The 25,411-nt window shown below is 35.5% G+C and overlaps 1 protein-coding gene across 1 annotated transcript; it reads right to left on the reverse strand.

Annotated features, from left to right (window-relative positions):
- Nucleotides 1–10,615: 10,615 nt before the first annotated feature.
- On the reverse strand, nt 10,616–25,411 carry LOC121414146 (superoxide dismutase [Mn], mitochondrial-like). Its single transcript, XM_041607216.1, has 5 exons — nt 25,263–25,411; nt 15,579–15,778; nt 14,655–14,771; nt 13,043–13,222; nt 10,616–12,075 (listed from the first exon to the last, which is right to left on the reverse strand). The coding sequence occupies exons 1-5, from the start codon at nt 25,289–25,291 to the stop codon at nt 11,927–11,929; spliced, it is 675 nt and encodes a 224-aa protein (XP_041463150.1). The 5' UTR covers nt 25,292–25,411; the 3' UTR covers nt 10,616–11,926.

Below are 25,411 nucleotides of genomic sequence, written 5' to 3' on the forward strand. Positions count from 1 at the left end.
TTACAGTAATGATGATAGATTTAGATTTTAGATTTAGATTTTATTCATTTTCCGTTCACAAAGCACAACAAAATCAAACAATACATAGTCAAATTTAAAGTACAACATCAATCGAAATAAGGTATAAACAATGAGAATTAATGCAAACTGCAAACTAAAGTAACTTTGACTATAATAACTATATAAAACAGAACGGAGGGGCTTGCCAAGAAAAGCGAAGCTTGTATGGGAGGCAAGCCCCCGTAACTTAGTTTCAATACGTATATTACAAAACTATAGTATAAAGGAGAGACGGAAGACAGTTTAAAAGGAGGCTATACAAAATATCGAAGGTAACAACGAAAGAGTGAACCAAATTAGAATAAATGATAATAGTAATAACAAAAAAAATAATAAAAAATAACAACATGGTTACAATAATTGTGATTATGAGGGAAGAACAGAGGCAAATATAGGGAGAGAGGGGGTGCAGGTACAATTGGAGGTGCAAAGAAGAGCATGCATGGCAGGTGCGGAAACAGGTAGCAGGCAAGTTGTATGGTGGGAGGAAAAAAAAATTGTATATGGTTTTGGTTATGTGGTAGATTGACTTGTTTGTGTAAAGTATTGGCAAATAAGCATCTTTTTAAGGTTATGTTTAAAAATTGTGATGCTTGGGGATTCCTTAAAGGCGTTGGGCAAGGAATTCCAATATACAGGACCAGAAAAAACAAAAGAATTTTTTGCAAGTAAAGTTCGGGTTGGAGGTAGGTGATAAGAGTTTCGTTGTCTTGTAGGATAATCGTGTACAGAGGAGTTTTTGCAGAACATAATTGAAAAAATTGCGGGGAGATCATCTTTATTTAGTTTGTACATAAATTGGCCGAGTTGGAACAGATATATATCATTAACTTTAAGGATTTTGTTTTCAAAAAATAATTTATCTGTGTGACATCTGAAATGTGTATGAAATATTATCCTAAGTGCTTTTTTCTGTAACAAAAGTATCCTATGTAATTGTGTTTGAATTGCACAACCCCATGCCAAAATACCGTAATTAATGTATGGTAATATTAAGGTGTGATATAATGTAAGTAGTGTACGAGATGGAAGGAAAAATTTGAGCTTGTTGATAATTCCAATATTTCTTGAAATTGTTTTGCATATATTATCGATGTGTGGTTTCCATGACAATTTATTATCAATAAGTACACCCAAGAATTTTGTTTCAGAAACATTTTCAAGGACAGTGTTTTCAAAAATGAGATTGCCAGGCAAACTATTTACTCTATTATTAAATAACATGTAATTGGTCTTTTGTAAGTTAAGTGAGAGTTTATTTGCCTTGATCCATTCAGTCACATGCATGAGTTCAGAGTTAACGATCCTAATAAGTTGGTTTATGTTATCGTGAGAAAAGAAAATGTTGGAATCATCGGCAAAGAGTATGAATGAAAGTAAATTTGAAGTTTTGTGGATGTCATTGATGTATGTGATAAAAAGAAGAGGGCCTAGTAAGCTACCCTGTGGTACCCCGCATGTAATTGGAAGGTTGGATGAATTGTGATTATTTATTGATACAAACTGAGTCCTATCTGTAAGGTAGCTCTTGAACCACTCCAAGGCCTTCCCCCTAATACCGTAATGAGATAGTTTATGCAAAAGGATTTCGTGGTTAATGGTGTCGAAGGCCTTGGAGAAGTCCAAGAAAATACCGACAGTATGACAACCTTTATCAGTGGAAGTAGTGATTTTGTTAATGAAAGATAAAATTGCATGCGAGGTGCTGTGATTTTCGCGAAACCCAAACTGAAAGTCCGAAAAGATATTGTTTATTTTAAAGAACGTACTGGTTCGTGTATGGACAAGTTTTTCAAGAATTTTTGATAACGAGGTGAGCAATGATATGGGACGGTAGTTGGAGACGAGCTGATTATCTCCTTTTTTAAAAAGAGGGACTACTTTTGCGATTTTCATAAGATTGGGTACCCTTCCTGTGTTCAAAGAAATATTAAAAACATGCACCAAAGGATCGACGATAGCCAAAATAATTTTCTTAAGTAGGAAGTTGGAAATACCGTCAAATCCCGGGCACTTTTTGGACTGCAAACTGTTAACAATATTTATAATTTCTCTTGAACTTGTGGGATTGAAAAATATGGAGTTTGGGTTTGGGTTGTCGAGAAAATTATTGTAAGATTTGTTAGTTTGAGAAATTTTGCTTGCTAATTTGTTGCCAACTTGTGAAAAATATGAATTAAACTCATTTGCTATTATGTTATTGTCATCAGTGATTGTATTGTTTGATTTTATTTTTGTAATTGTAGAGCTCCTCTTTTTATTGTTTAATACCCCATTGATGATTTTCCATGTGTTCTTCATATCATTTTTGTATAGATCGAGTTGAGAAGTGTAATATTCTTTTTTCGCAATACGAAGTAAAGATGTAAGAGTGTTTTTATATGAAGTGTACTTGTGGCGAGATGTATCACTTGGTTTAGTTATGTATTTGTAATATAAATTGTTCTTGCGGTTGATGGATCTTAAGAGTGATTTAGTAATCCAAGGGTGGATAGGGATCTTTTTATAATTTGATCTTCTGTTAGTTGTAAAGGGAACATGTGTATCTAGAGAAGATGTTAGTAAGGTAATAAAACAGTTGTATGCATCGTCAGCGTCCGAGGAGTCATATACAGTAGACCAGTCTGTTATGTTTAAATCATTAATCAAATTGGTTATGTTGTCGTCAGTTATCTTTCGGAATGAAGGATTAAATGTTTCTTTATGGAGACTTTTATTAGTAGATAATTTGGCAAAAATTGGAAAGTGGTCGGAGATATCACTAAGAATGATACCAGCTTTATGATTTTGTCGAATTGTATTACTGAAAATGTTGTCAATTATAGTGGCCGAGTTATTCGCCACTCTTGTCGGCTTAGTTATAAGGGGCAAAAAGGAATGCGATAGAAACATTTCAAGAAACTCTTGCGAGGTGCTATTAGAGTTGCAATTTACTAAGTTGATATTGAAGTCACCCATAAAAAAACAATCTTTATTTTTCAAAAGAGGATTTAGTAGAATTTCATTCAGTTTTTCTAAAAAAGCATTTGCATTTGAATGTGGAGGTCTATAAAATACACCTAGCATAAAGTTTTTACCCATCGGATTTATGATTTCAACAAAAAGTGTTTCTAAAATATCGTTAGATATTGTCATGTTAGCTATAGGAGTATAATCGTATTGTTGCGGTATGTAAAGTGCGACACCACCCCCTGGTCTTCTTGTTCTATTATTAACAATCAAATTAGAATTGGGGAGTGAAAAGAGGGAACATGGATTGTCCGAGAACCACGTTTCAGTTAAACCAATGAATGACGATTGCGGAAACTGGTTATCTAGAAATAACTTAAGTTTATCAAAATTTTTGCTTGCACTGCGAATGTTTATATGGAGAAGAAAGGGGTTGTCCTCCGCTTTATGTGACGTAACGAATGATTTGAAATGTTGTTCTGTGAAATACTGTGATGTAACGAGCTGCCCGCATTGATCATTGGAATCGAAATTGTAATTAAGATTAGCGGTATTGTTATTCATAAAATTTCGTATGTATGTATCGTATTTGGAATTTTCATGATTATCTAATGTTTGAGAAGTGCCACGTTGCGCCGAGAGAGACAACAAGTCATCATTGTTCAAGAAACTAAATGGAAACTTAGTCAAGTCGGTCATTAAAATGGGAGGAATTAAACAATAGTACCTAACGAATCGAATACACTATGCCATATACTTAACTACCTTTAAATAGTTTACAAAAAAAAAAAAAAAAAAAAAAAAAACAACAAAAAAAAACAAACAAACAAAAAATTGTGAAAAAAAGCAAGAAAGAAAGGAAGCAAAACGTAAGTGAACAAAACAAGAAAATAATATAGACAACAAATCTTCATCCTGTATCCGTCTCTCCTGTAAAATATGACATAATTAAATCAAGTGAGGATACATAAGTACAAATAAGAAAACCGTATACTAGTAACCAAATACAAGATATAAGCCTAAATGATCGGAAGAAAGCAAAAGAGATCGATCAACCATCAAGCGGACCGAGACTACAGATATCGGGGTCTCTATACTGTAAATTTTATATATAAAAAAATAATTTTTTTTTTTTTTTTAAAGGATGTTTTATTATATTCTCTCAGATCAACATACATACTTTGTACAAACTATTTGAAACATAATTATAAATTATACAATAAATCCATTACAATATAATTATACAACTTATACATCAAACTTCAAAAATACTAGAAATTAATATACTAATGCGTTTCAGCAATTACAAAATGAAATATTAACAAAATATGACATGATCAGAGAGAAAAAAGGATAAAAGAAAAAAGGATTATGATTTTTTTTTCTTTTTTTCTCAGCCCTTGTCATTCCCCCCCCCAACCCTCCCTTGAACACCCCCATCCCCTATCCGGTGGAGAACTGGCTCTGGGCTCCAGTATATGGTCTAATATAATTTAAGTTTTCCCATTTACAGAAATGGATTGTAAGAGTCCCCTTGTTTGTTGCTAATTTCTTTTCTTCTCTTTGATCCCCCCTAATACTATTTTTTATTTCAATCAATGAAGGAGGTTTTTTTAATTCTCGGTTTTTGTAAATAAGATATTTAACTAAAATCAAGACATGATTAATTAATTGATATTTACCTTTACTTTTCTCCTGCTTCCCGAAAAGAATTTCCTGCCAACTAAATTTATCTATTTCAAAATTTAAACTTCTTGCACATAGATCCCAAAGTGATTTTGAAAATTCACAAGTATAAAATAGATGTTCATATGTTTCTTCTTCCCTTTCACAAAATGAGCATAAATTGGTCGAAATAAGACCAAAACGGAAAAGGTGGTGGTTAGTGTATAAAATATTATGCAAGAGTTTATACTGGAACTCCCTTAATCGACTATTCAGTGTGCAATATCTTAGTCTTAAAAATATACTTTCTATTTCCTTATTGGTAAGATCATAATTCGTTCTAATTCTGTCAAAAATGGAAGGTTTAATTTCATTTTTGTATAACAGCTGTTCGTATATTTCTTTTGATTTTAAAAACATCAAATTAGTCATTTTCTTACCCAAATTGAAATCGATTCCAGAGTTATGCTTTGCATTCATTTCACTATTGTTCTTCCAACTAACAGGTAAACAGGCATAAATATGCTTAATCTTTTCAACATCATTTGCATCTAAATTCAAATTAAGAAAATGTGTATCACATTTTAGTTTACCGTTATTGTCCAAAATATGATGCAGTCTATAAACCCCTTTATCGTATAGAATCTTATCAAATATACAACTCCCTTTATATCGAACAAGCTTATTATTAAAAATCACCACTTTCCCAAACTCTGTACTTCTAGTATGTCTTATATTTACCCACTCTTCTAATAAGTCCATGTAAAATTTGGAAGCTGTTACTTTCAATAAACCTGGTATATAGTCACATGAAAATAACAAATCACCCAAATGTTTAGTGGCAAAATTAAAGTACCGTTTCCATTTCATATCTTCATCTTTATTTAAAAGTCTTTTAATCCACATTATTCGCTGTGCCTTTACCTGTACAGGGAAGTTTAACATCTTTAATCCTCCTTGCTTATAGTCTAAAAACATTGTATTCCTATTAATTTTGTCTTTCTTACCTTTCCATAAAAAATCAAAAGTTAATTTATCCAATGACTCATAAACCCACTTAGGAACAGGAGTAAGAGACGCTCGGAAGAGGACTTTAGAATAGATATGCACCTTCAATAGTTGAATTTTCCCCATGAGCGTTATATCTCTTAGCTTCCAAAAGTTCAAGAGTGTTTTAATTTTGCTTAAGATTTCTTTGTAATTAAGATCTTCTTTCTTATGTTCATCTAAGGTGAAAAATACTCCTAAAACTTTAAGAAAATCCACGGTCTCGCCGAAGGAGAAGTCATAATGCAAATGTTGGCATGAACCTAATTTTAATACTTTAGTTTTGTCATTATTGATTTTTAATCCAGAAAGTTTTTCAAAATCTGCAAATAGAACTTTTAGCCTATCCACTGATTGTACATTACGAGCAAAAATTGTCATGTCATCTGCATAAAGAGCTAATTTAATTTCCTCATCTCCAAATTTAATTCCTTCAATCAGATTATCTTTTCGTAATTTATGAGCCATTACTTCAATACACAAAATAAAGAGGTAAGGACTAAGGACTCATATCATTCATGGAATTACCGAAGATAATCGATTGGAAAGGTCTTGGAAACAAATTTAAAATGTACAGAAAAGACACTGCGCATGAATGGAGTCACGTTACAATCAAAAGAGATATACGGTCAATTCAAGCGAAGAGAGAAAACGAGGACGAGGGACCAATAGTCGTATGCACCGCCATGTTGACGAAAGACATGCTTCATTGCATGAAATGTTGTATCAAATTATTTAGTTCTTTTAAACACGATACATATATAGATTGACTGCACTTTTTTATATATTTATTTATTATCTATAATAGTGAAGTCATCTTGTTTCATATGTGGAAATATCATATTATCCAAAATCGTAAAATAGGCCTTCTATGCTGGAAAATATTTGTTTAAAATACTTAAATGATAATGATGATGATGATGATAACAACAACAACAGTAATAATTATAGTAATTTTAATGATAATAATTATGATAGTAATAATAATAATAATAATAATGATAATAATAATGATAATAATAATCACCAGGATTTCTAAAATTTATTAGACTATAAGTGATACTAGGCTAAACTTCAAATGCCTTAAACTTTCTCATTTTACATGATCTGAATTCGATGAAGTATTATGCTTGTCTGATCGTTCTCTGATAATTATGTTGCCTGGTGACTTTGGCCATTAATAAGGGCATGTTAGGGTTTATTCATAAGGTAATATCTCGAATAGGAATTTCCCGGTTTTATTATTCCCTGTTAACAGACTAAGAGATCATTATCATGATAACAGAAGCACAAACAATTTCTTTTTCAACTGTCTCTTTCGGAACATAAAAAAATCCATGTTTGAAAGAAACAAATGAATGATTGAATTATAGTCTATTACGAAGAACAAAATTGGTATTTGTCTCCTTAACTCTCCTCTGTCATCCTTTCTCACAGTTATTGTCATTTCCTGATCAACATATATACTCATCGTAAGTGGCGTACCGTGGGTCATGGCATTGTGCAGGGCACCAGCAGTCACTAGTGAGCGCGCGAAGCGCGCCCAGTTGCCAGGTATACTGACCTAATAGAGTCACTTTAAGGACAGTGCCATTAAACGGATATGTATTTCATTGGTCAAATAATGCGAGCGCGAGGTTAAAATTTTTGATATTCAGACCTAAAAAGGGACACTATAATTAATCTTTTGTAATCATGATACGTACCTGTCTCACTAAATAATGCGAGCGCGAAGCGCGAGCCGAAATTTTTATAAATATTGACCCCAACCAGGAAGATTTTAAGGACTATATTTTAGGAATCCATTAAGAGTATACACATCTCACCATAGTCATCTAATGCGAGTGCCAATAAGCGCTTGCTGATTTTGTTAGAATTACATCTAAACATGCACATAATGCACTTGTAATCATGATTAACATACCCATCTCACTAATCAAATCTTGCGAGCGCGAAGCGCGAGCTGAAAATTTAGGAAATTTAGACCTGAAGAGGGGCATTGTTTGTAGGAATTCACGAAGACCATACATAGTTCACTTACCATATGATGCGAGCGCGAAGCGCGAGCTGAAAATTTTTGATATTCAGATCAGAAAAAGGGACATTTTAAGGACTGATTCTAGGAATTCATGGAGAGCAGACATATTTCACCAATCCACTACTGCGAATGAAATGTTTTATATCAAGACCTTAAAATGGGCCAATCACTTTAAGTAGTCATGAAAAAGAAGCATACTATTGTACATAAAACAGTAATAACTCGAAGTGCGAGGAAATATATTTGGCAGTATGTTGTATATTGACTTGAAAACGGGAGGATTTAGACAATGCGAGCACCAGGAACAATGAAGACATAGGCCTTGAGCAAATTATGTTTCGTAAAGTTATGAAAAAAAATGTTTCTTATGTAATATAACATAACATAATTACGATATAGTATAACATAATATAATGAACAATAATATTTTTTCCCACTACGTTTATCTTCCTTTCTCCCTCTTTTTCTCGTTTCCCCATTTTTTTTTTTTGGTCAGCCGATGGGGGGGGGGGCACGTGCCCCCATGCCCCCCGGTAGTTACGCCACTGCTCATCGTGATGTTATTTTATCATGTTTTAGGGGTCCGAACAACGGGGGGGGGCTTCAGTTCAGCCCCTGTATTCATTGTGCTTCTGAATTGGACTTCCCTATTTTTTCCAAGAATAAATAATACCATGACAATATTATTCTGTAATCAGACCCCTTCGCATCCTATGCCACAATGTGTTTTTTTATGAGGATAAACGATAGAAAAGAAATGAGATGATGGTTTAAAGTAACATTTCAGTGGCATTGACGTTGATAAACCGCATACATGACTAGCATGACAAGGAAGTTTGGCCTCCTTCTTTAATATGGTTACCATAATATTTGATAAACAAAATGGAATTTTAAAAAATAGTTACAAATACTAATAAAAGTATTATGTATACCTACTGGTTACACGCAGTGAAAGTCTGAGCTCACGTATGAAAACGGCACTCTGTTTTCACTTCTAGCTCTTAAAATTAAACATCAGTTTCAGTTTTCTTTTCGGATTTTTATAAACATGTAAATTGTTAAAGATAGCAATTGTGTTAACATAACAAGACCAATTTATATGTTTAACTTGTCAAATAGTAAGAATCCGTGCAAAAAAATAATACCTTGATTGATTCTAGGTAATTTTTATACTCTCCCAATTGATTTATTGATTGATTTTATTTGTCAGGCAAAATATAACAAGTACATGAATAATGTGAAGTATAAAAAAGATACCTTGACAGGATAGCCCATGAAAGCCGAGATGGCTTATTTCTGATGGGGTCATACATCATTTAAGTCTAGACCACTAAATTATGATAGTAAAACTTAATGTATAAAAAACAAATAAGTTAGTGTGATAACAAAACTTTCAAGCAATGATTACTTGAAAGTTTTGATATCACACTTATTTGGGCTTTTTTATACATTAAGTTTCACAATCATCTTGTTTATTTAGTGGTCTAGACTTAGCAATCAACAAAGATGATAAAAATAATTGTAAAACAAGTTGATTAAATAAAGATCATAACTCCGCAATTTAAGATAAAAATAATGATAATATTCCCTTTACTTACATCGGGACGAATATCGTGAATCATAAATCTTTATATATATTAAAAAAAAACAAAGACGAATAAGTTTGACATCAAGCTTTACGCAATCAACAAAAGATGATGACAAAATAATAAAAACAAGTTGTTTAAATAGATCATTTAGTTCTATATAAGAATACACGATTCAAATTAAATTTCTGAAAATATGTTACTCCCTTTCTGCATTTCATTTCATTTTTATAATGTGTTATTTTTAGGTGCTTTTCAGGGTTTTAGGCAAAATAAGAAGATATCCATAATTCTGACAGGGGTAGCTTATTTAGTTGGTCTCTTGAATACCATTTATATTCTAATTTATAATTTGAAGTTATTCGAAAATTCTCTTTAAGTGATTATTTTTCAGTCGAATCATCCACGATGATGGTTCATAAAATTCATTCGTAGCTTTTTCCCCGGGCTTTTTCAATCAGCTTTAGGAATTATACAAGAAATAATATTCATTATAAATGCCACTCTTAGCCTTAGGTTCATCTGTTAGAATTATCACTCGTTATATATATATATGTATGTTTTTTCGTGATTTTCTCGATTTCTTTTGTTCCATTTTTATAAATATTTATAAATATAATCGTTACTTTGATATAATTAAAATGAAAATGGCGAATGACTCCGAATGTGTGTCTACCTCAACGTCTCTTATTCTCAATGTTCCATTTATTTTCTTTCTCAGTGTTTCCATCACCACTTCCTCTCAATATATCTCTTAAAGTCTCTATACTGTAAACAAAAATGTTTAATTTGAAGTTAAGCCCGACAAAACCATTGTTTAAACTTTTAAAGAATTGTTAAGTTTAAAAATAAGTTGTTTGAAAATATTTTAACAATTAATATTCGAAACATCCGTTGTTCTCTATCCCCAAAACTTTCTATTTTTCATAGTCTATTTGTTTAATAAATCTAACCACAATCAAATTTATCCTATCATTTTTTTTCATCTACTATCCTTTCCATCAATGAACGTTGAGGGCGTTAACACTCTGTTGCTTTCCAACTTTATCAGTCATTCCATCTCCACAGGACCTGTCTACATAGCCCTTCCTTTATTTTATGCTTTTATAATTGAAAGACTTACTGATCCATCCATCCACCCGCTCACTCACTCCCTCCCTCACACATTCATTCAACTAGTAATTTCGTTTATTTGTTCATTTATTTAGCATTTTATGTTATTATTATGGGGGTGACATTACAAAAATTCAAAACAAAGTACAAAGATGTTACTTTTCACACATTTAATGTGATTGGTGAAAATATATCCAAATAAAATTCTTTCAAAAATCTTTGATTCTAGGGTCCACTAAAACTTTTACAGTAATGGATTCAATGATCTCACATATTAAATGATCACATTCCCTTCACATGCAATGATTTATTTCACATCATACAGAATGGTCAATCAATAATTCAACAAGTCTATACACATTTGATGCAATATAGGCATTTGATGCTGTATAGGCAATTTTTGTCTGCAATTACGTGAATGTCAACATCTACCTATGTTCTTGTTTTCAATTTTACATTTACAGATACAATACACTTTTCAAGAAATGGGACACAACATAAAATACCTAGAAAATATAAGTGTATAGATTTCAAAGATGATTGTTTCCTGTTTTTTTTTTCTCTAAGCATGATTCACAAGATTTATCAGTGGTAGCTGAACTAATCAAGAAGAAAATCCCAAAATAAGTCAACAGGACGACTTCCACAGGAGGGTAATTCCCCCCACATACCAATACCATTCCAACCTGAAAACACCTCCCCCCCTCCCAGAACATGGATTCCCTAGGAGGGTGGGTTCTCCAAGCCCAAAGGGCTTCTCCACGCCGAGCAAACCTTTCCCAAAGACATATTCCATTAGTCCCAAGGCCAGGGGAAGTTGTCCACAAACCAGAAAATCAAATATTCATTTTAAAATTTCTTTGACATATACTAGTAAAATAATATTTCAATGAAATTCGTTTTGCATATGAGAGGTGAAACATATCACAAGTCAATACTTCACACATGAGTGAAATTTATGTATAGTCCCACATATTCATGCATGCCTATCATGGCGAGACCATAGTGAGAGCAATACAAGATTATGAACAGAGATGGCAACCCTTCTTGCATTGAAGACATTAAAAGTTCGCAATTGGGAACTCATAATCCATATAGATGATGTACTTAAATTCTGTTTCATATATCTGCCTTTAATCAAGATCCAATAGAATCTTTAGTACAAATTCCAGCAAGTTAACTGATCATACAGTGCTTAGAGAAAATTGATATTAAAATCTTGTACTTTTCCAGTACAATCATGCTTTTAGGTCCAGTGGACCAGACACAAGCTCATGCATAATATTATTTCAATTTCCACACTTTGATTGGCGAGATAGAGATATACTGAACAATACAGCAGAAGTGTCATTATATAATGATGAATAAAGCATGTAAAGCGACACTCTTGGACAGATTATACAATCTTGAGCGTAGGAGCTAGATAATCTGCCAAGCTTGGTCTTACAGGAGGGTCTTATCAAATGGTCTAACTGGTCATCGCATCTCTCAGTCTCCTCTCGACGTCAGCCCAGTTTGCAATGTTGAAGATGGCTTTGACGTAATCGGGGCGGACGTTCTTGTACTGTAGGTAGTAGGCGTGTTCCCATACATCAATACCAAAGAGTGGGACCAATCCTGTCATAGACAGATATAAAGACAAAGGTAGTACAACATATGACATAAAGACAAGTCTTGAAAGCTTTGACGCAATCAGGATGAACATTCTTAGTAGTAGTCTTCCTCTGAATAAAGCATGGCATAAGGAAATCTGTATAAACCATTGTTTCAGACAATATATTCAAGACCAATTCTGAGAGTTTGGGTCAATATTTCACATTCATTGAAATTCAATGTCTCAATAATTCAATGTCAAAATATTTCAATGTCACAATATTTTAATGTCACAATATTTCAATAGCATGGTCCCATCGTGCAGTCCAACAGTCACTGGGATAATAGGCACTTTATCGTTGGGGTTGTGGGATCCCTGGCCAGCCATGGTGTGTTTCCCATCAGCAAGAATTTTTTCCATATTGTGCTGCACTCCACCCAGGTGAGGTGGATGAGTGCCCAGCAGGATTGATTCCTTGAATTAATGCAATGAGCGCTGAAAGCGGCAACTCAAGCTAAAGCCAACTAATTGAGCTTTAGAATAGATTTTTTTTAGATTGATGAAAATCATGATCATGACCATGGTCATCATTATCAACATACAGTAATGATCATCATCATCATCATCACCATTCCATCATCATCATCATCATCACCGCCATCATCACCACCACCACCAGCACCACCACCACCATCAACATTAGCACCACCACCACCACCACCATCATCATCATCACCTTCAATTCATCATCATCTTTATCATCATCATCATCATGATCACCACCATTATCATCATCATCATCATCATCATAATCATCATCATCATCACCACCACCATCACCACCATCATCAACATTATAACCACCACCATCATCATCATCACCTTCAATTCATCATCATCTTTATCATCATCATCATCATGATCACCACCACCATCATCAACATTATAGCCATCATCATCATCATTATCATCACTATAATAATATCATACCCGTGGTAGCTTGGAGAGGATCCTGGTTAGCACACGTGGCAATCTGAATACTTCCTGTACCTTTGTTGTAACCCAACCAGCCCCATCCAGATCCTTGGATGGCTACGGTAGCAGCAGTCAGCTTGGCTCTCATATCGTCATAGGATCCAAAGTCTTTCTTGATCGCACTCAACAACTCGCCTAGTAGAGAATACATAGGTGACAAGAACATGGAGATAGAGAGGAAGAGAAGGGTGACAGTGAAAAGTAGGGAGGGAGAAAGTGGAAGAGTGATTGACAGAGGAAGGGAAAAGCAAGACAAGAAATAGAGCAAAGGGAGGGAGGGGTAACAGAAAAGGAGAATAGGGAGAATGACAGGGAGAAGGGAGGGGGATAGGTGGAGATTATATGAGAGGAGAAAGATGTTATGTTTTTTTTTAATCAGATGTCATTATTCAGATGATGAATATGAAGTAATCTAACAAGATCTGACATTTTTATTTATCAAGCAATGTAAAATGGGATGCCGAATTTTTTATTTAAGTGGAAATAGTGCTACAAAAATAAAAATTATCATTGTTATTACTTTGTTATTGTGGGGTCTTATCCTGGTGTGGGGTCAATGGACAATCTTGTGAGAGGGTCTTTTTCTTGGGTATGGTGGTAAATGATTCAAGGGTGTGGTCAATGGACCATCTCTGGAAGGGGTCTTGGGTGTGGTTTTTTTTTTCTTAGGTGCAGTTAATGGTTAAAGGGTGTGGTCAATGTACCATCTTGTGAGGGAGTCTTATTCTTGGGTGTGTGGTTAACGGGTCTTTTTCTTAGGTGTGGTTAATGGTAGTTTTTCTAGGGAGTGGTGGTAAATGGTTCCACAGTGTGGTCAATGGACCATCTTCTGAGAGGGTCTTATTCTAGGGTCTTGGTGTGGTTAATGGGTTTTTTTTCTAGGGAATGGTGGTAAATGGTTCCACAGTGTGGTCAATGGACCATCTTGTGAGAGGGTCTTATTCTAGGGTCTTGGTGTGGTTAATGGGTCTTTTTCTAGGGAGTGGTGGTAAATGGTTCCACAGTGTGGTCAATGGACCATCTTGTGGAGGGTCTTATTCTAGGGTCTTGGTGTGGTAAATGGGTCTTTACCTAGGGAGTGGTGGTAAATGGTTCCACAGTGTGGTCAACGGACCATCTTGTGAGAGGGTCTTATTCTAGGGTCTTGGTGTGGTTAATGGGTCTTTTTCTAGGGAGTGGTGGTAAATGGTTCCACAGTGTGGTCAATGGACCATCTTGTTAGAGGGTCTTATTCTATGGTCTGGGTGTGGTCAATGGGTCTTTTTCTAGGGAGTGGTGGTTAATAGTTCCACAGTGTTGTCAATGGACCATCTTGTGAGAGGGTCTTATTCTAGGGTCTGGGTGTGGTTAATGGGTCTTTTTTCTAGGGAGTGGTTAATAGTTCCACAGTGTGGTCAATGGACCATCTTGTGAGAGGGTCTTATTCTAGGATCTGGGTGTGGTTAATGGGTCTTTTTCTAGGGAGTGGTGGTAAATGGTTCCAGGGTGTGGTCAACGGACTGTCTTGTGATGGGGCCTCTGTCTTGGGTCTAGTTAATGGTTGATTTCTAGGGTGTGCTTCATGTACCTGTTGGTTCTCCTCCACCGTCTGGCGAGAGGTTCTGCCAAAAGATGGTATGGTTGATGTGGCCTCCCCCGTTAAATCTCAGTGCTGACTGCAACGATATGATTCCGCTGATGTCACCTAGGAATATGTCGAGTATAATGTAAATATGAACAAGGAGTACAACTTCTACAAATAACCCATTGCCTACCGGAACTGTGTCATCACCATACAAAGCAAAGATGGGAATATCAGAATCGGTAGTCAACAGGTTAACAATTATTCTGAACATTTAACTATTTTATCAATGAGAACATGAGATGATACTTTCTTCTCCAAATCTTTCCAGGGTCCCAAAACACCAAGGATTTGTATCAGTTAAATTTCATCAAAATCATTTTGCTTTTTAAAAGAGATATAAGTTTGATGAAATGCTTCATTGACTCATTCAGAAGCATTACCAAAGGTGAACAAACCTGATTTTACAGTGTAAAAAATATATTATAGTAATCCATTCAATTCAATATTTAAAATGAATTCATGTACGCATTACTTAGCCTGTACACTTGAATAATCATAATAAGAAGTAATTTTCAAACGGCTTCAATTAATGAAATCTATGCTAAGAACAGAGTATAGGCTGAAAATTTCTGCAAGGATATGTATGTGGACACGTGGAAAAAAACATGTCTACCATTCAGGCGCTGATCAAGCCGGTTAGATACAATAGCTATGGGAGGCAAGGTATTGTTCAAAAACAGTATGACCCCCGAAATGGTATCTAATTCAGCTGGATCCACGCCTGCTACCATTAACCATCAGTATGACATGCTTATTTTGCTAATTATTAACTGACTATTTTCAACACAAAGTGGGTTATCATTTTCATTGGATTCTGTTTAACTTAATTTTGTGATTGATACCATGGCTGGAATTTACGGTGAATACCTGCTTCAACTGCATGTTCCAACGTCTGCTCTGCAGTATTGAGGTTGGTCACATACGTATTATGATGTTTCTTATGGTGGAGCTCCATGATCTCAGAGCTGATGACTGGTGACAAGGCATTATAATCGTATGGAAGATCTGGCAATGTGTGAAGGGAACTCACTCCAGAAACCACTCTGGCTTGACTCCTTAGGAGTGCCCTTTATGAAAAAAAATTATACAAATTAAATAAAATTCAATTTATTTATAGTAACGTACTGCAATACACAAACATCAAGTTGTATAAAAAGCAGTCTAGCAATTGATGAACAAATTAATAGAGGTAAATTATAATAGCATAACATACATACATACATACATACATACATTTAATATTTATATAGCGCTTTTCCATGTAAACATGCTCAAAGCGCTTTACAGTATCATATTATAATTATGTTGAATATTCTGCTCTCCAAGTGCTAACAATATTAATCAAATGGATATTACAAAGAAAATAAATAGGTCTTTAGTTTGTTTTTGAATAATTGCAGTGAAGGACATGAGCGGATGTTGATAGGGAGATTATTCCAAATACTGGGACCTGTGAAACCTATGCATTGTTGACCTTTCTTGGACTTCATTCTTGGGACTTGTAAAAGAAAAGGGTCTGTTCTAGAACGTAATGAATATTGACTTTGTTGAACTGGGGAAAACAGACATGATATGTATTGTGGTGTTAGGTTATTCATGGACATGTAAACAAGCAATGCAATCTTATATGTAATTCTCTTTCTTACCGGTAACCAATGAAGTTCTTTGAAAAAAGGAGACACATGATCATATTTTCTAGCCATTGAAATAATACGAGCTGCACGATTCTGAATTCGTTGTAGTCTATCTAAGACGGAAACATTAATATTAATCAAAAGAGAATTTGCATTATCCAGACGGCTTAAAACCAGTGAGCGAACTGCATGATGGTGAACCTCATACGTCAACATTTTCCTGACCCTAGATATATTGTATAAATGAAAATTAAGTGTTTTACATAGGGAATTTATTTGATGAGTCATCGTCAGTGACGAATCAAATTGAACACCTAAAGTTCTGACAGATTCGGCAGGTTCAATGATAGCATCACCAATTAACAAATGAACACGGTCAGATAAATAGTGCCTAAGTTTCGGAGAAATTATCAAAAGAGACTCTGTTTTTTGTTCATTCAATAGTAACTTATTTCTTATCATCCATTCATTAATTTCCTGAACACATTTCTCAATCAAGGAAATGGCATTGCGAAAACTAGTTTGAGATTTGGGATCAAAAGAATAGTATAACTGAACATCATCAGCATATAAATGAAATTCAACACCATTGTTCCTCAGAATGTCCCCAAGTGGTCGTAAATACAAAGTAAAAAGCAGAGGCCCCAGTACAGAACCCTGCGGAACACCGTATTGCAAATTAACTGTATGAGATAAATGGTTACCAATTGATACTCTAAAAGAGCGGCCATCTAAATATGACTGAACCAATTAAGTACTGTACCGGACAAAAAGAAGTCAGATTGCAATCGACGCAACAACACAGTGTGATCAATGGTGTCAAAGGCCGACTTCAGGTCAAGCATGACCATAATAACACCTTGACGGTTGTCCATTGCTAACAGCAAATCATGCTTGACCCGAAGTAAAGCCGATTCTGTACTGTGATTTGCTTTATAAGCAGATTGTAACCTTTCATGCAGACCACAACGATCCAGATGCGCCACCAATTGTCGCGACACAACTGTCTCAAGAACCTTTGACAGAAATGCGAGATTTGAGACAGGCCTATAGTTCCCTAACTCAAAAGAATCTAAGCCGGATTTCTTGAGACAGGGTGACACAATAGCTTCTTTGAACTTGTCAGGGAACACACCACTTCTTAGAGAAGAATTTATCAGTATCACAATACTGGGTACAAATACATCAATGTTTTCTTTAAGTAGCCATGTTGGTAATGGGTCTAAAGAACAGCACTTGTTTGCTGATTTAGCAATAATTTTTTTGACATCAGATGAAGAAACATCAACAAACATAGATAACCCATTTTCATATTGCTGTTCCTCCATTGCCTGAACCAAACTACAGTTGATAGGAGTTTGAAGACTACGCTCCTTATCATCCAGAACAGTCCGTATCTTAGAAATTTTATCGTCAAAGAACTTAGAAAAACGGTTTGCTAACTCAAGCTGATCATTACTGTAAGGAAGGATCTTTCTTGATGATCCAAGAAGTGAGTGTATTGTAGCATACATGGTTTTACAATTAGCTTCAAGGAGCAGATTAGTGAAATAACTACTCCTTGATCTAATTATAGCATTATTCAATTCATTCTTTGCAAAGAGAAAAAGATTGCGATCAGTCCCTAGACATGACTGTCGCCATCTCCTCTCAGACTTTCTTTTCTTTCTCTTAAGCAAGTGGATATCTTCATCATACCATGCTCCACATGGTCTATCCTTTCTCATCCGAACTGAAACTGGACAGTATCGATCAAGAACACTGCAGACAGTCTGATTGAAGATATCAACCTGCTCATGAACATCATTTAATTGTGATATAGTTTGAAGGCCCAATTCAAGATCTTTACTAAAACACTCTTGATCAATGCAGCGATAATTCCTTGATGTGATTGCAGTTGTATTCGCATGCACCTTCTCTAAATCAAGAGTACAACTTACAACAAAGTGATCTGATAAGGTTTTGTCAAGAACCATACAGTTATGAACCATGTTATCAATACAACGAGAAATAACTAAGTCCAGTGTATGTCCTTTGTCGTGGGTTGGAACTAAGATGTGTTGTTGGAATCCCGATGCACTGATGAAATCAAGAAATTGCCGACTTACAGGAAGATCTGGTTGATCAACATGGATATTGAAGTCGCCAACGATGATGGTGCGACCACTTAGCATGGCACACTTCCCGAAGAACTCATCAATTTCATCAAGAAAAGCTTTTGTAGTAAAGCCATTCACTGCAGATGGAGGTGGTCTGTATATCACAAACAAGTGAAGTCCCTTACCCTCAACAACCACATGTGCTGACTCAAACGTTACAGATGGAAAGTCTGGTTTCATCAATCTCAAATTAAGCTGCGTCTTATACAGGATCCCGATGCCTCCGTGTGGGTCAGTGTCACGCGGAATGTTCAAGAAGGAGTATCCGGACGGCTTAATTTCCTGAATGATTGCTGGGTCATCCTCAGACAACCAAGTCTCTGTGATGGCTAATATATCCATATCTTCATCAATAGCATAGTCATAGATTTCAAACGATTTGTTGCGAAAAGATCGAGAGTTCATGAGATGTAAAGACAATCGAGAACTTGTATCAACTGATTTGATGAACTGAAGATTGTTCATGTTGACTCCTCTCTGGCCATGGTGAGTCCCATGACACGTCTGCCATGCTGACACTCTTTCGATGAACCGCTGTTTTCTCTGTCCACCCCTTATCCCACGTTGTCTCGCTTTGATGCCTAAGTCCTTAACTGTTCTCCATGTATGTTCATCAACCAACTTCCTATTCCTCGGAGTCCTGTAGATAAGTCTACTAAGATCATGTTCAATTCTCGCGAGAGGTAGATGCGACCAGGAAGGATTAGACAGTAGGAGAAAGGACCTATCATATTTGATGCGCTGTCTCTGCTGATCAATGCTAGAGGCATTCTGGTTCTGGGCAGGCTGATCACTTGGACCAGGGTTAGGATCAATGTCACCAGATACTAACAAACACAATTGAAATGTTGCTGTACTATTACAATAATATGATATTCTACACTTAGAGAACTTATTATTAAACTTATCAACCCTAACTACAAACTTACTTTTTACATTGACTGACATACATGCTTGTGAACCTGTACATGGGTAACATATAGACAGTAAGCCTATAAGGATCACAGAAAAGAAGAAGCAATGTGTCTCCATTGTATTGTACACTAAGTAGTTTTCAGCTGAGTGAACATGACCAGTGAATGTCACCTACACAGGTTTCTATACACTGGGGCATGTTCAAAATGGTAACTACACCTATACAACACAACCAAAATGGTACACAAATTTGTACCAGAAATATCTAAATACTACAGCAATTTTACGGACAAAAAACAGTTCAAAAACATCTATATACGTAATACAACCTGACTGTATGAATATATCTCCACACAAACAAGGCAAATACACAAAATGATATGCAACTTGGAGAGCAGTTACAAAACACGTCAGCCTGTTAGGCGACACACTATACAATACCATTTGCCGTAATACACATTTCTGCTGAGACCCGGAGGATGTAAACCAAAGTAAGTCTCTTGTCCTCTGGCTCTAGCTCTAGTTAGACAAGTATCAATATTCTTAAATCTCTAAAATATAAAACTCAAATGAAAAAAAAAAATCTAGTGCAATAAAAGAAAAAAATACTAACAATAACATACCAATTTTTAGAATAAAAAGCCTAACATTCAGGTGAAGACTACAAACAACTAAAGGCCCAAAATGTTTTCTTTATTCAATTAAAAACAGAATAGATGCCACAACACCTATCTGCCTAGACCCTATTTGAGTTTAAAGGCAATTTAAAAATGAAAATGGCGATCATGTCATCGTGGTTTAGGCCTAGACTAAAACTAAGCTTTAACATTAGTTTCTGTACATTCATTGTTCTGCTGAACTATTGTCTATGTTGGCTTCACTGTCTAGACCAAAACTCACAAAAGCTTCAGCCTCTGTAGACAGTACATTGGTTGTTCCACTGAAGTAAGATGTCAGAAACTGAAAAATAAATCCCCAGAAACGAAGGTTATTCTTGTCTAACAGTAACAAGAAGTTAATTGTCTCAATTGCAATCTTGAAGATGATCTAATACAATCTCATTTTCTCAGTTATTTTCCATTTTCTTATTCTAGAATAGGCATTTTTATCACTTGTTCACTGCTACCACCCTGCCTGTGGGGAATCTAAATGTAGATAGACTTGTAGCTATGCAGTGTGCAACACACATTTTAAAAATTCATTAAAAATAAAATGCCACTTTTGTAACCTAAATCACATACAGTTTGCAATCTATTATTCATTAGAGGCGTGGGGGTCATTTTTGTATTCATTGGAGTGCTACAAAAATGCAATTTTTTGCATATTTTTGTGTGGGCCCTCTAATGGTGAAAAATAAAAGTTCGAGAAAATTGTCATTTCTCAATCTCTATTTTTAATTTAGAAAAAATAATTAAAAGATTTAAATTCACTTAAAAACCAATATGTATGATGAATAGTTGTAATGGAAACTGACAGTGTCAAAAAATCAAGCATTTGTCCACCCGCCCAAACAAGAGAAAATAAGCCAACATTGTCAACCTTATTTCACCACAAAGGCAGACAGGGAAAAGTAACTAACAGAGAACAAGCCTAGGACTATCATATTCATAACCTTGTTCATTGACTGAGTGGTCTTTATCTTTTCTGGGTCATACATTAGTCTTAGAACTTGGAATAAGATTAAGAAGGTGTATGACTATGACGACAGATGAGTAGATGGTGACCAGACGTCCCGTATTTCCAGGATCGTCCCATATTTTGCTCCTTTTGTCACGACGAACCCTTCCCGGGAAGCCTATTTGTCCCATATTTCAAAATATAGTGAATACATCTAAGAAAATGACAAATTTTCATCAAATAACCAACAGATGACGAAGCGTAGACAATAAAATCGAAAAATGTAAACTTTTGCAAGATCTGCAGTGATTTTCTTGCAAACCCAATACATTGCAAATGAACTGGCCTCCTGCGCGCCTGTGTGTAGCAGGCTACTAGCTAGCCATGTAGGATCAAAGCAGATTTCAATGGTGCAAACAATCTCACATGATAACAATTTTCCACCAAAATAATAAAATCTGCGGGGAAATTTTTATAATCATATTATGGATTCTCAGACAACTGATTTGGACTGAGATGTAATCGGAGGAACAAATTATTGAGTTTTCATAACTAGATCTAGTTGTTTCAGCTGCGAACTTGTACTGGGATGGGAGAGATGCCTGTGTATGATGCCCTATGTTTCATCTAATTTTTAAGTTTGACGATGTTTCAATTTAAAATTTCATTCATTTCTAAAACATTTTAGTTCTTTAAGATTTTAAGAATATAAAAACACACAAAATATCATTACGATTGTTGTTAGATGATAGTATTTTTTTTTTGCTTGAAGTTTGAACTTTTTTCCCCATTTCTTTCTTTTCTATCCTTCGTTCTTCATCCTTCCTGCTTGCCCTTTTTTGTTCCATCTATCTTTATTTCCTATGTTTTCCTGCCCTGATCCTTCCTGTGTTCATTTTTTTTTTCCTACTTTCTCTTACTTTCCTTCTTTTTTAAATTTCCTTTTTTTTATTTCCTTCATTCTTTCTTTCCTTTAACTTTTCTTTGCTTCCTTCTCCCTTCCTCTCCTTTTTCTTTTAGTTCTCTCCTTCCATTGTTTCCTTTTTTCATTCTTTCCTCCCTCTCTTTCATCCTTTCTTTCATTCTTCATTTTTTCCCCTTCTGATTCTTTCCCTTAATTCCTTCCTTCCCGTTTTTGTTCTTTCTTTGCTCCTTTCTTTCTTTCAAAGAATGAAGATATTTTTTCCCTTCATTCTTTCTTTCCTCCTCCATTTTCTAACTTTCTTTTTTCCTTTCTCTCCTTTATTTTTTCTTTCAGTTTCACACATTTATTCATCTTCCTTTTCTTTCTTTCTATATTCATTTTAAAGAATGATGGAAACCTTTCCCTCTTCTATTCTTTCTTTCATCCTTCTTTTATTCTTTCTTTCAATTTTTTCCTTATTTTACTTCACTTTCCCCTTCATTCTTTCTTTCTTCTCAATTAATCTCTTTTCTTTTGCGTTCACCCTCCCTTCCAATGCTTTATACTTTTTTCTTAAGTCCCACACTGTGCAGTGTAGCCTTCTTTATTTAAGACCTGACTCGGTCTGCAGTGTGCGCCTGCTTTGTCGATTGTCCCATATTTCATTTTGTGAAATCTGGTCACCCTGGATGAGTATGATCATGATGAGGCCTTTTTGTTTTGATAAATTGATGTTGACTGAAATGAGGGACAACTTTTTCATTTTTGTGATTTTTTTAGAGTCTAGGCCTACTTAGGATCTAGGCCTACAGGATTTGTATTGCATGCTCATTATTAGATTTGAATTTAATCTAATAGAGATCTAAAAAGACGGTGTAGACTGTGCACCGGTACCGTACTCTATGGAAGCAGGAGACCGTCAAAAACATGGATATACGTCGTGTCGTAATTCAATTTACTACACGACGTAAATAATTACGTAGTGTAGCAATTCGAATTACTACACGACGTAAATAATTACGTAGTGTAGTAATTCAAATTACTACACGACGCTATTCCGAATTACTGCCCAACGATTTAATGTCATGACGTTAAATGAATTAGTGTCGCTACATCAAATAATTAAGGTCGTGTAGTAATTCGAATTACTACACGACGTAAATAATTACGAGTAGTAATTCGAATTACTACACTACCTAAATAATTACATTGTGTAGTAAATAATTACTACACGACGTAATTCCGAATTACTGCTCAACGATTTAACGTCATGACGTTAAATGAATTAGTGTAGTGACGTTAAATCAACCAATGAGACCGTTCGTTATATGAGCGCAATGCAAAGAGCTGAGACTACAGAGTATTGTACAGGAACGTACCGGCAGGAAGTTAGTTGGATGTTCGACATTTGATATTCAAACTGTGAAGTTGGTTTGATATTCAGGTTCGATATTCAAACGCCTGTGAAGCTGGACCAACATTCGATATTCAAATATATTCAGGGGTTTTGAAAGCTAAGGGGTTTTACAGGTGCAGCACGTCTCGGGCAACCATAACAACACTGGCGTGCCCAAGTACGAGGACATTTAGGGGACAAACGTCAGTGAATAAAAGGGCAAGAAATTTTATTTTTTATTTTTTTCGAGGGGCCCCAAGGGATACCCCGACGGCCTAGCCGGGGTAACACGTATCTTAACTTGTAGAAATCGACTCGGGCAACCATATAAACACTAGTTTGACCCGGTGCATGCACATTTAGGGGGCTCAAATTAACAAAATTAAAGGAATAAAGGGCTATTTATCGCATTTTGTTTATTTTTTTCCAAGGGGCCCCCAGGAATATCCCGACGGTCTATCCGGGGTAACCACCTACCCTAACTTGTAGAACTTGACTCGGTTACCCGGCGCATGCACATTAACGGGGGGCTAAAATTAACAAAACGGAATATTTCAAGCATGGGGAACCACGTTCCTGACTAATCTCTTGGTGCCGCCAGTGGATAGAGTAAAAAAAAACAAGGAAAGAGAGAATACATAATAGGAGAGAGAGAAGCGAAAGGGGGAGATTGGAAAGAAAAGGAGGGGGAACGGGAGAGAAGAACGGAGGGGTCATATCATTGTATGAACAGGATGTTTTATGATTGTGCCCCGAGCATTAGGGCAAAGCTCAATGCGTGATAAGAACAAAGAGGGGGCACACAATGGCGCATGCAGCAAAAATTTGCTTCGTAATAAGTCTCGAGCCAGCGAGAAAAAAAAACACCTTTAACTTTAAAGGGGAATCCAGCCTTGGCCATAAAATGTTATGTTGGGAAAGAGAAAAATAAATTAAACAGAATGGTGAAAGTTTGAAAGAAATCGGACAAGCAATGAGAAAGTTATAGCTGCTTTAAAATTGAGATCACTAATACTATGTAGATTTCAAATTGGCAACTGTGTAAGTAAATTATGACAAGGGGCAAGGACAACTTTCCCATAGGCCATGTACTTTATTATCAGTGATTTGTGGTTTTCTCCTAAGTACCCATTCCCCTGGGGCAGTAATCTAAATATAACCCAGGTAGTATAGGAGTACATGGAAGAGTAGTCCTTGCCTTACATCACTATGACATCCCATATGCGGCCAATTTGAAGTCTCCATGGGTATAGTGATTACCAATATTTACAACTTTTAAAAATTCATAACTTTCTTGTTGTTTGTCCAATATTGTTCGAACTTTCACCTATCAACTTGTCTGATTTTTCTTTTCCTTATAAAAACAAGTTTTTATTTGGGTTGGATTCCCCTTTAACTTTGATTTTGACATGGTATGCATAAAATAACGTATCTTTCATCTTTATATCCTTTATCATTTCCTATTGTTCTCGGTTGTAGAACTTTTTTTTTGGGGGGGGGGGCAGTACTATGCGGATCGGGTCCGTGGCAATATTGGTCCAGCTTCACAGGCATTTGAATATCGAACCTGAATATCAAACCAACTTCACAGTTTGAATATCAAATGTCGAACATCCAACTAACTTCCTGCCGTAATTATTTACGTCGTGTAGTAATTCGAATTACTACACGACCTTAATTATTTGATGTAGCGACACTAATTCATTTAACGTCATGACATTAAATCGTTGGGCAGTAATTCGGAATTACGTCGTGTAGTAATTCGAATTACTACACTACGTAATTATTTACGTCGTGTAGTAATTCGAATTGCTACACTACGTAATTATTTACGTCGTGTAGTACTAGTAGTAGTCACTAGTAAATTGAATTACGACACGACGTATATCCGTGTTTTTGACGGTCTCCTGCTTCCATAGTACTCACCTTCCTACTAAAGCAGATGCAGCAAGCATTTTTACTACAGCCTCACGTCAAATTGTGAATCCAGCTCCGATCAGCAACTTTCCAGTTGATGCTTACACCCGGTGCTTACACAATTCACAGGGCCTATGGCTAGGAGCCGTTATCTGCTA

This window comes from Lytechinus variegatus, chromosome 4, assembly GCF_018143015.1.
Source record: "Lytechinus variegatus isolate NC3 chromosome 4, Lvar_3.0, whole genome shotgun sequence".
Classification (NCBI taxonomy): Eukaryota; Metazoa; Echinodermata; class Echinoidea; order Temnopleuroida; family Toxopneustidae; genus Lytechinus; species Lytechinus variegatus.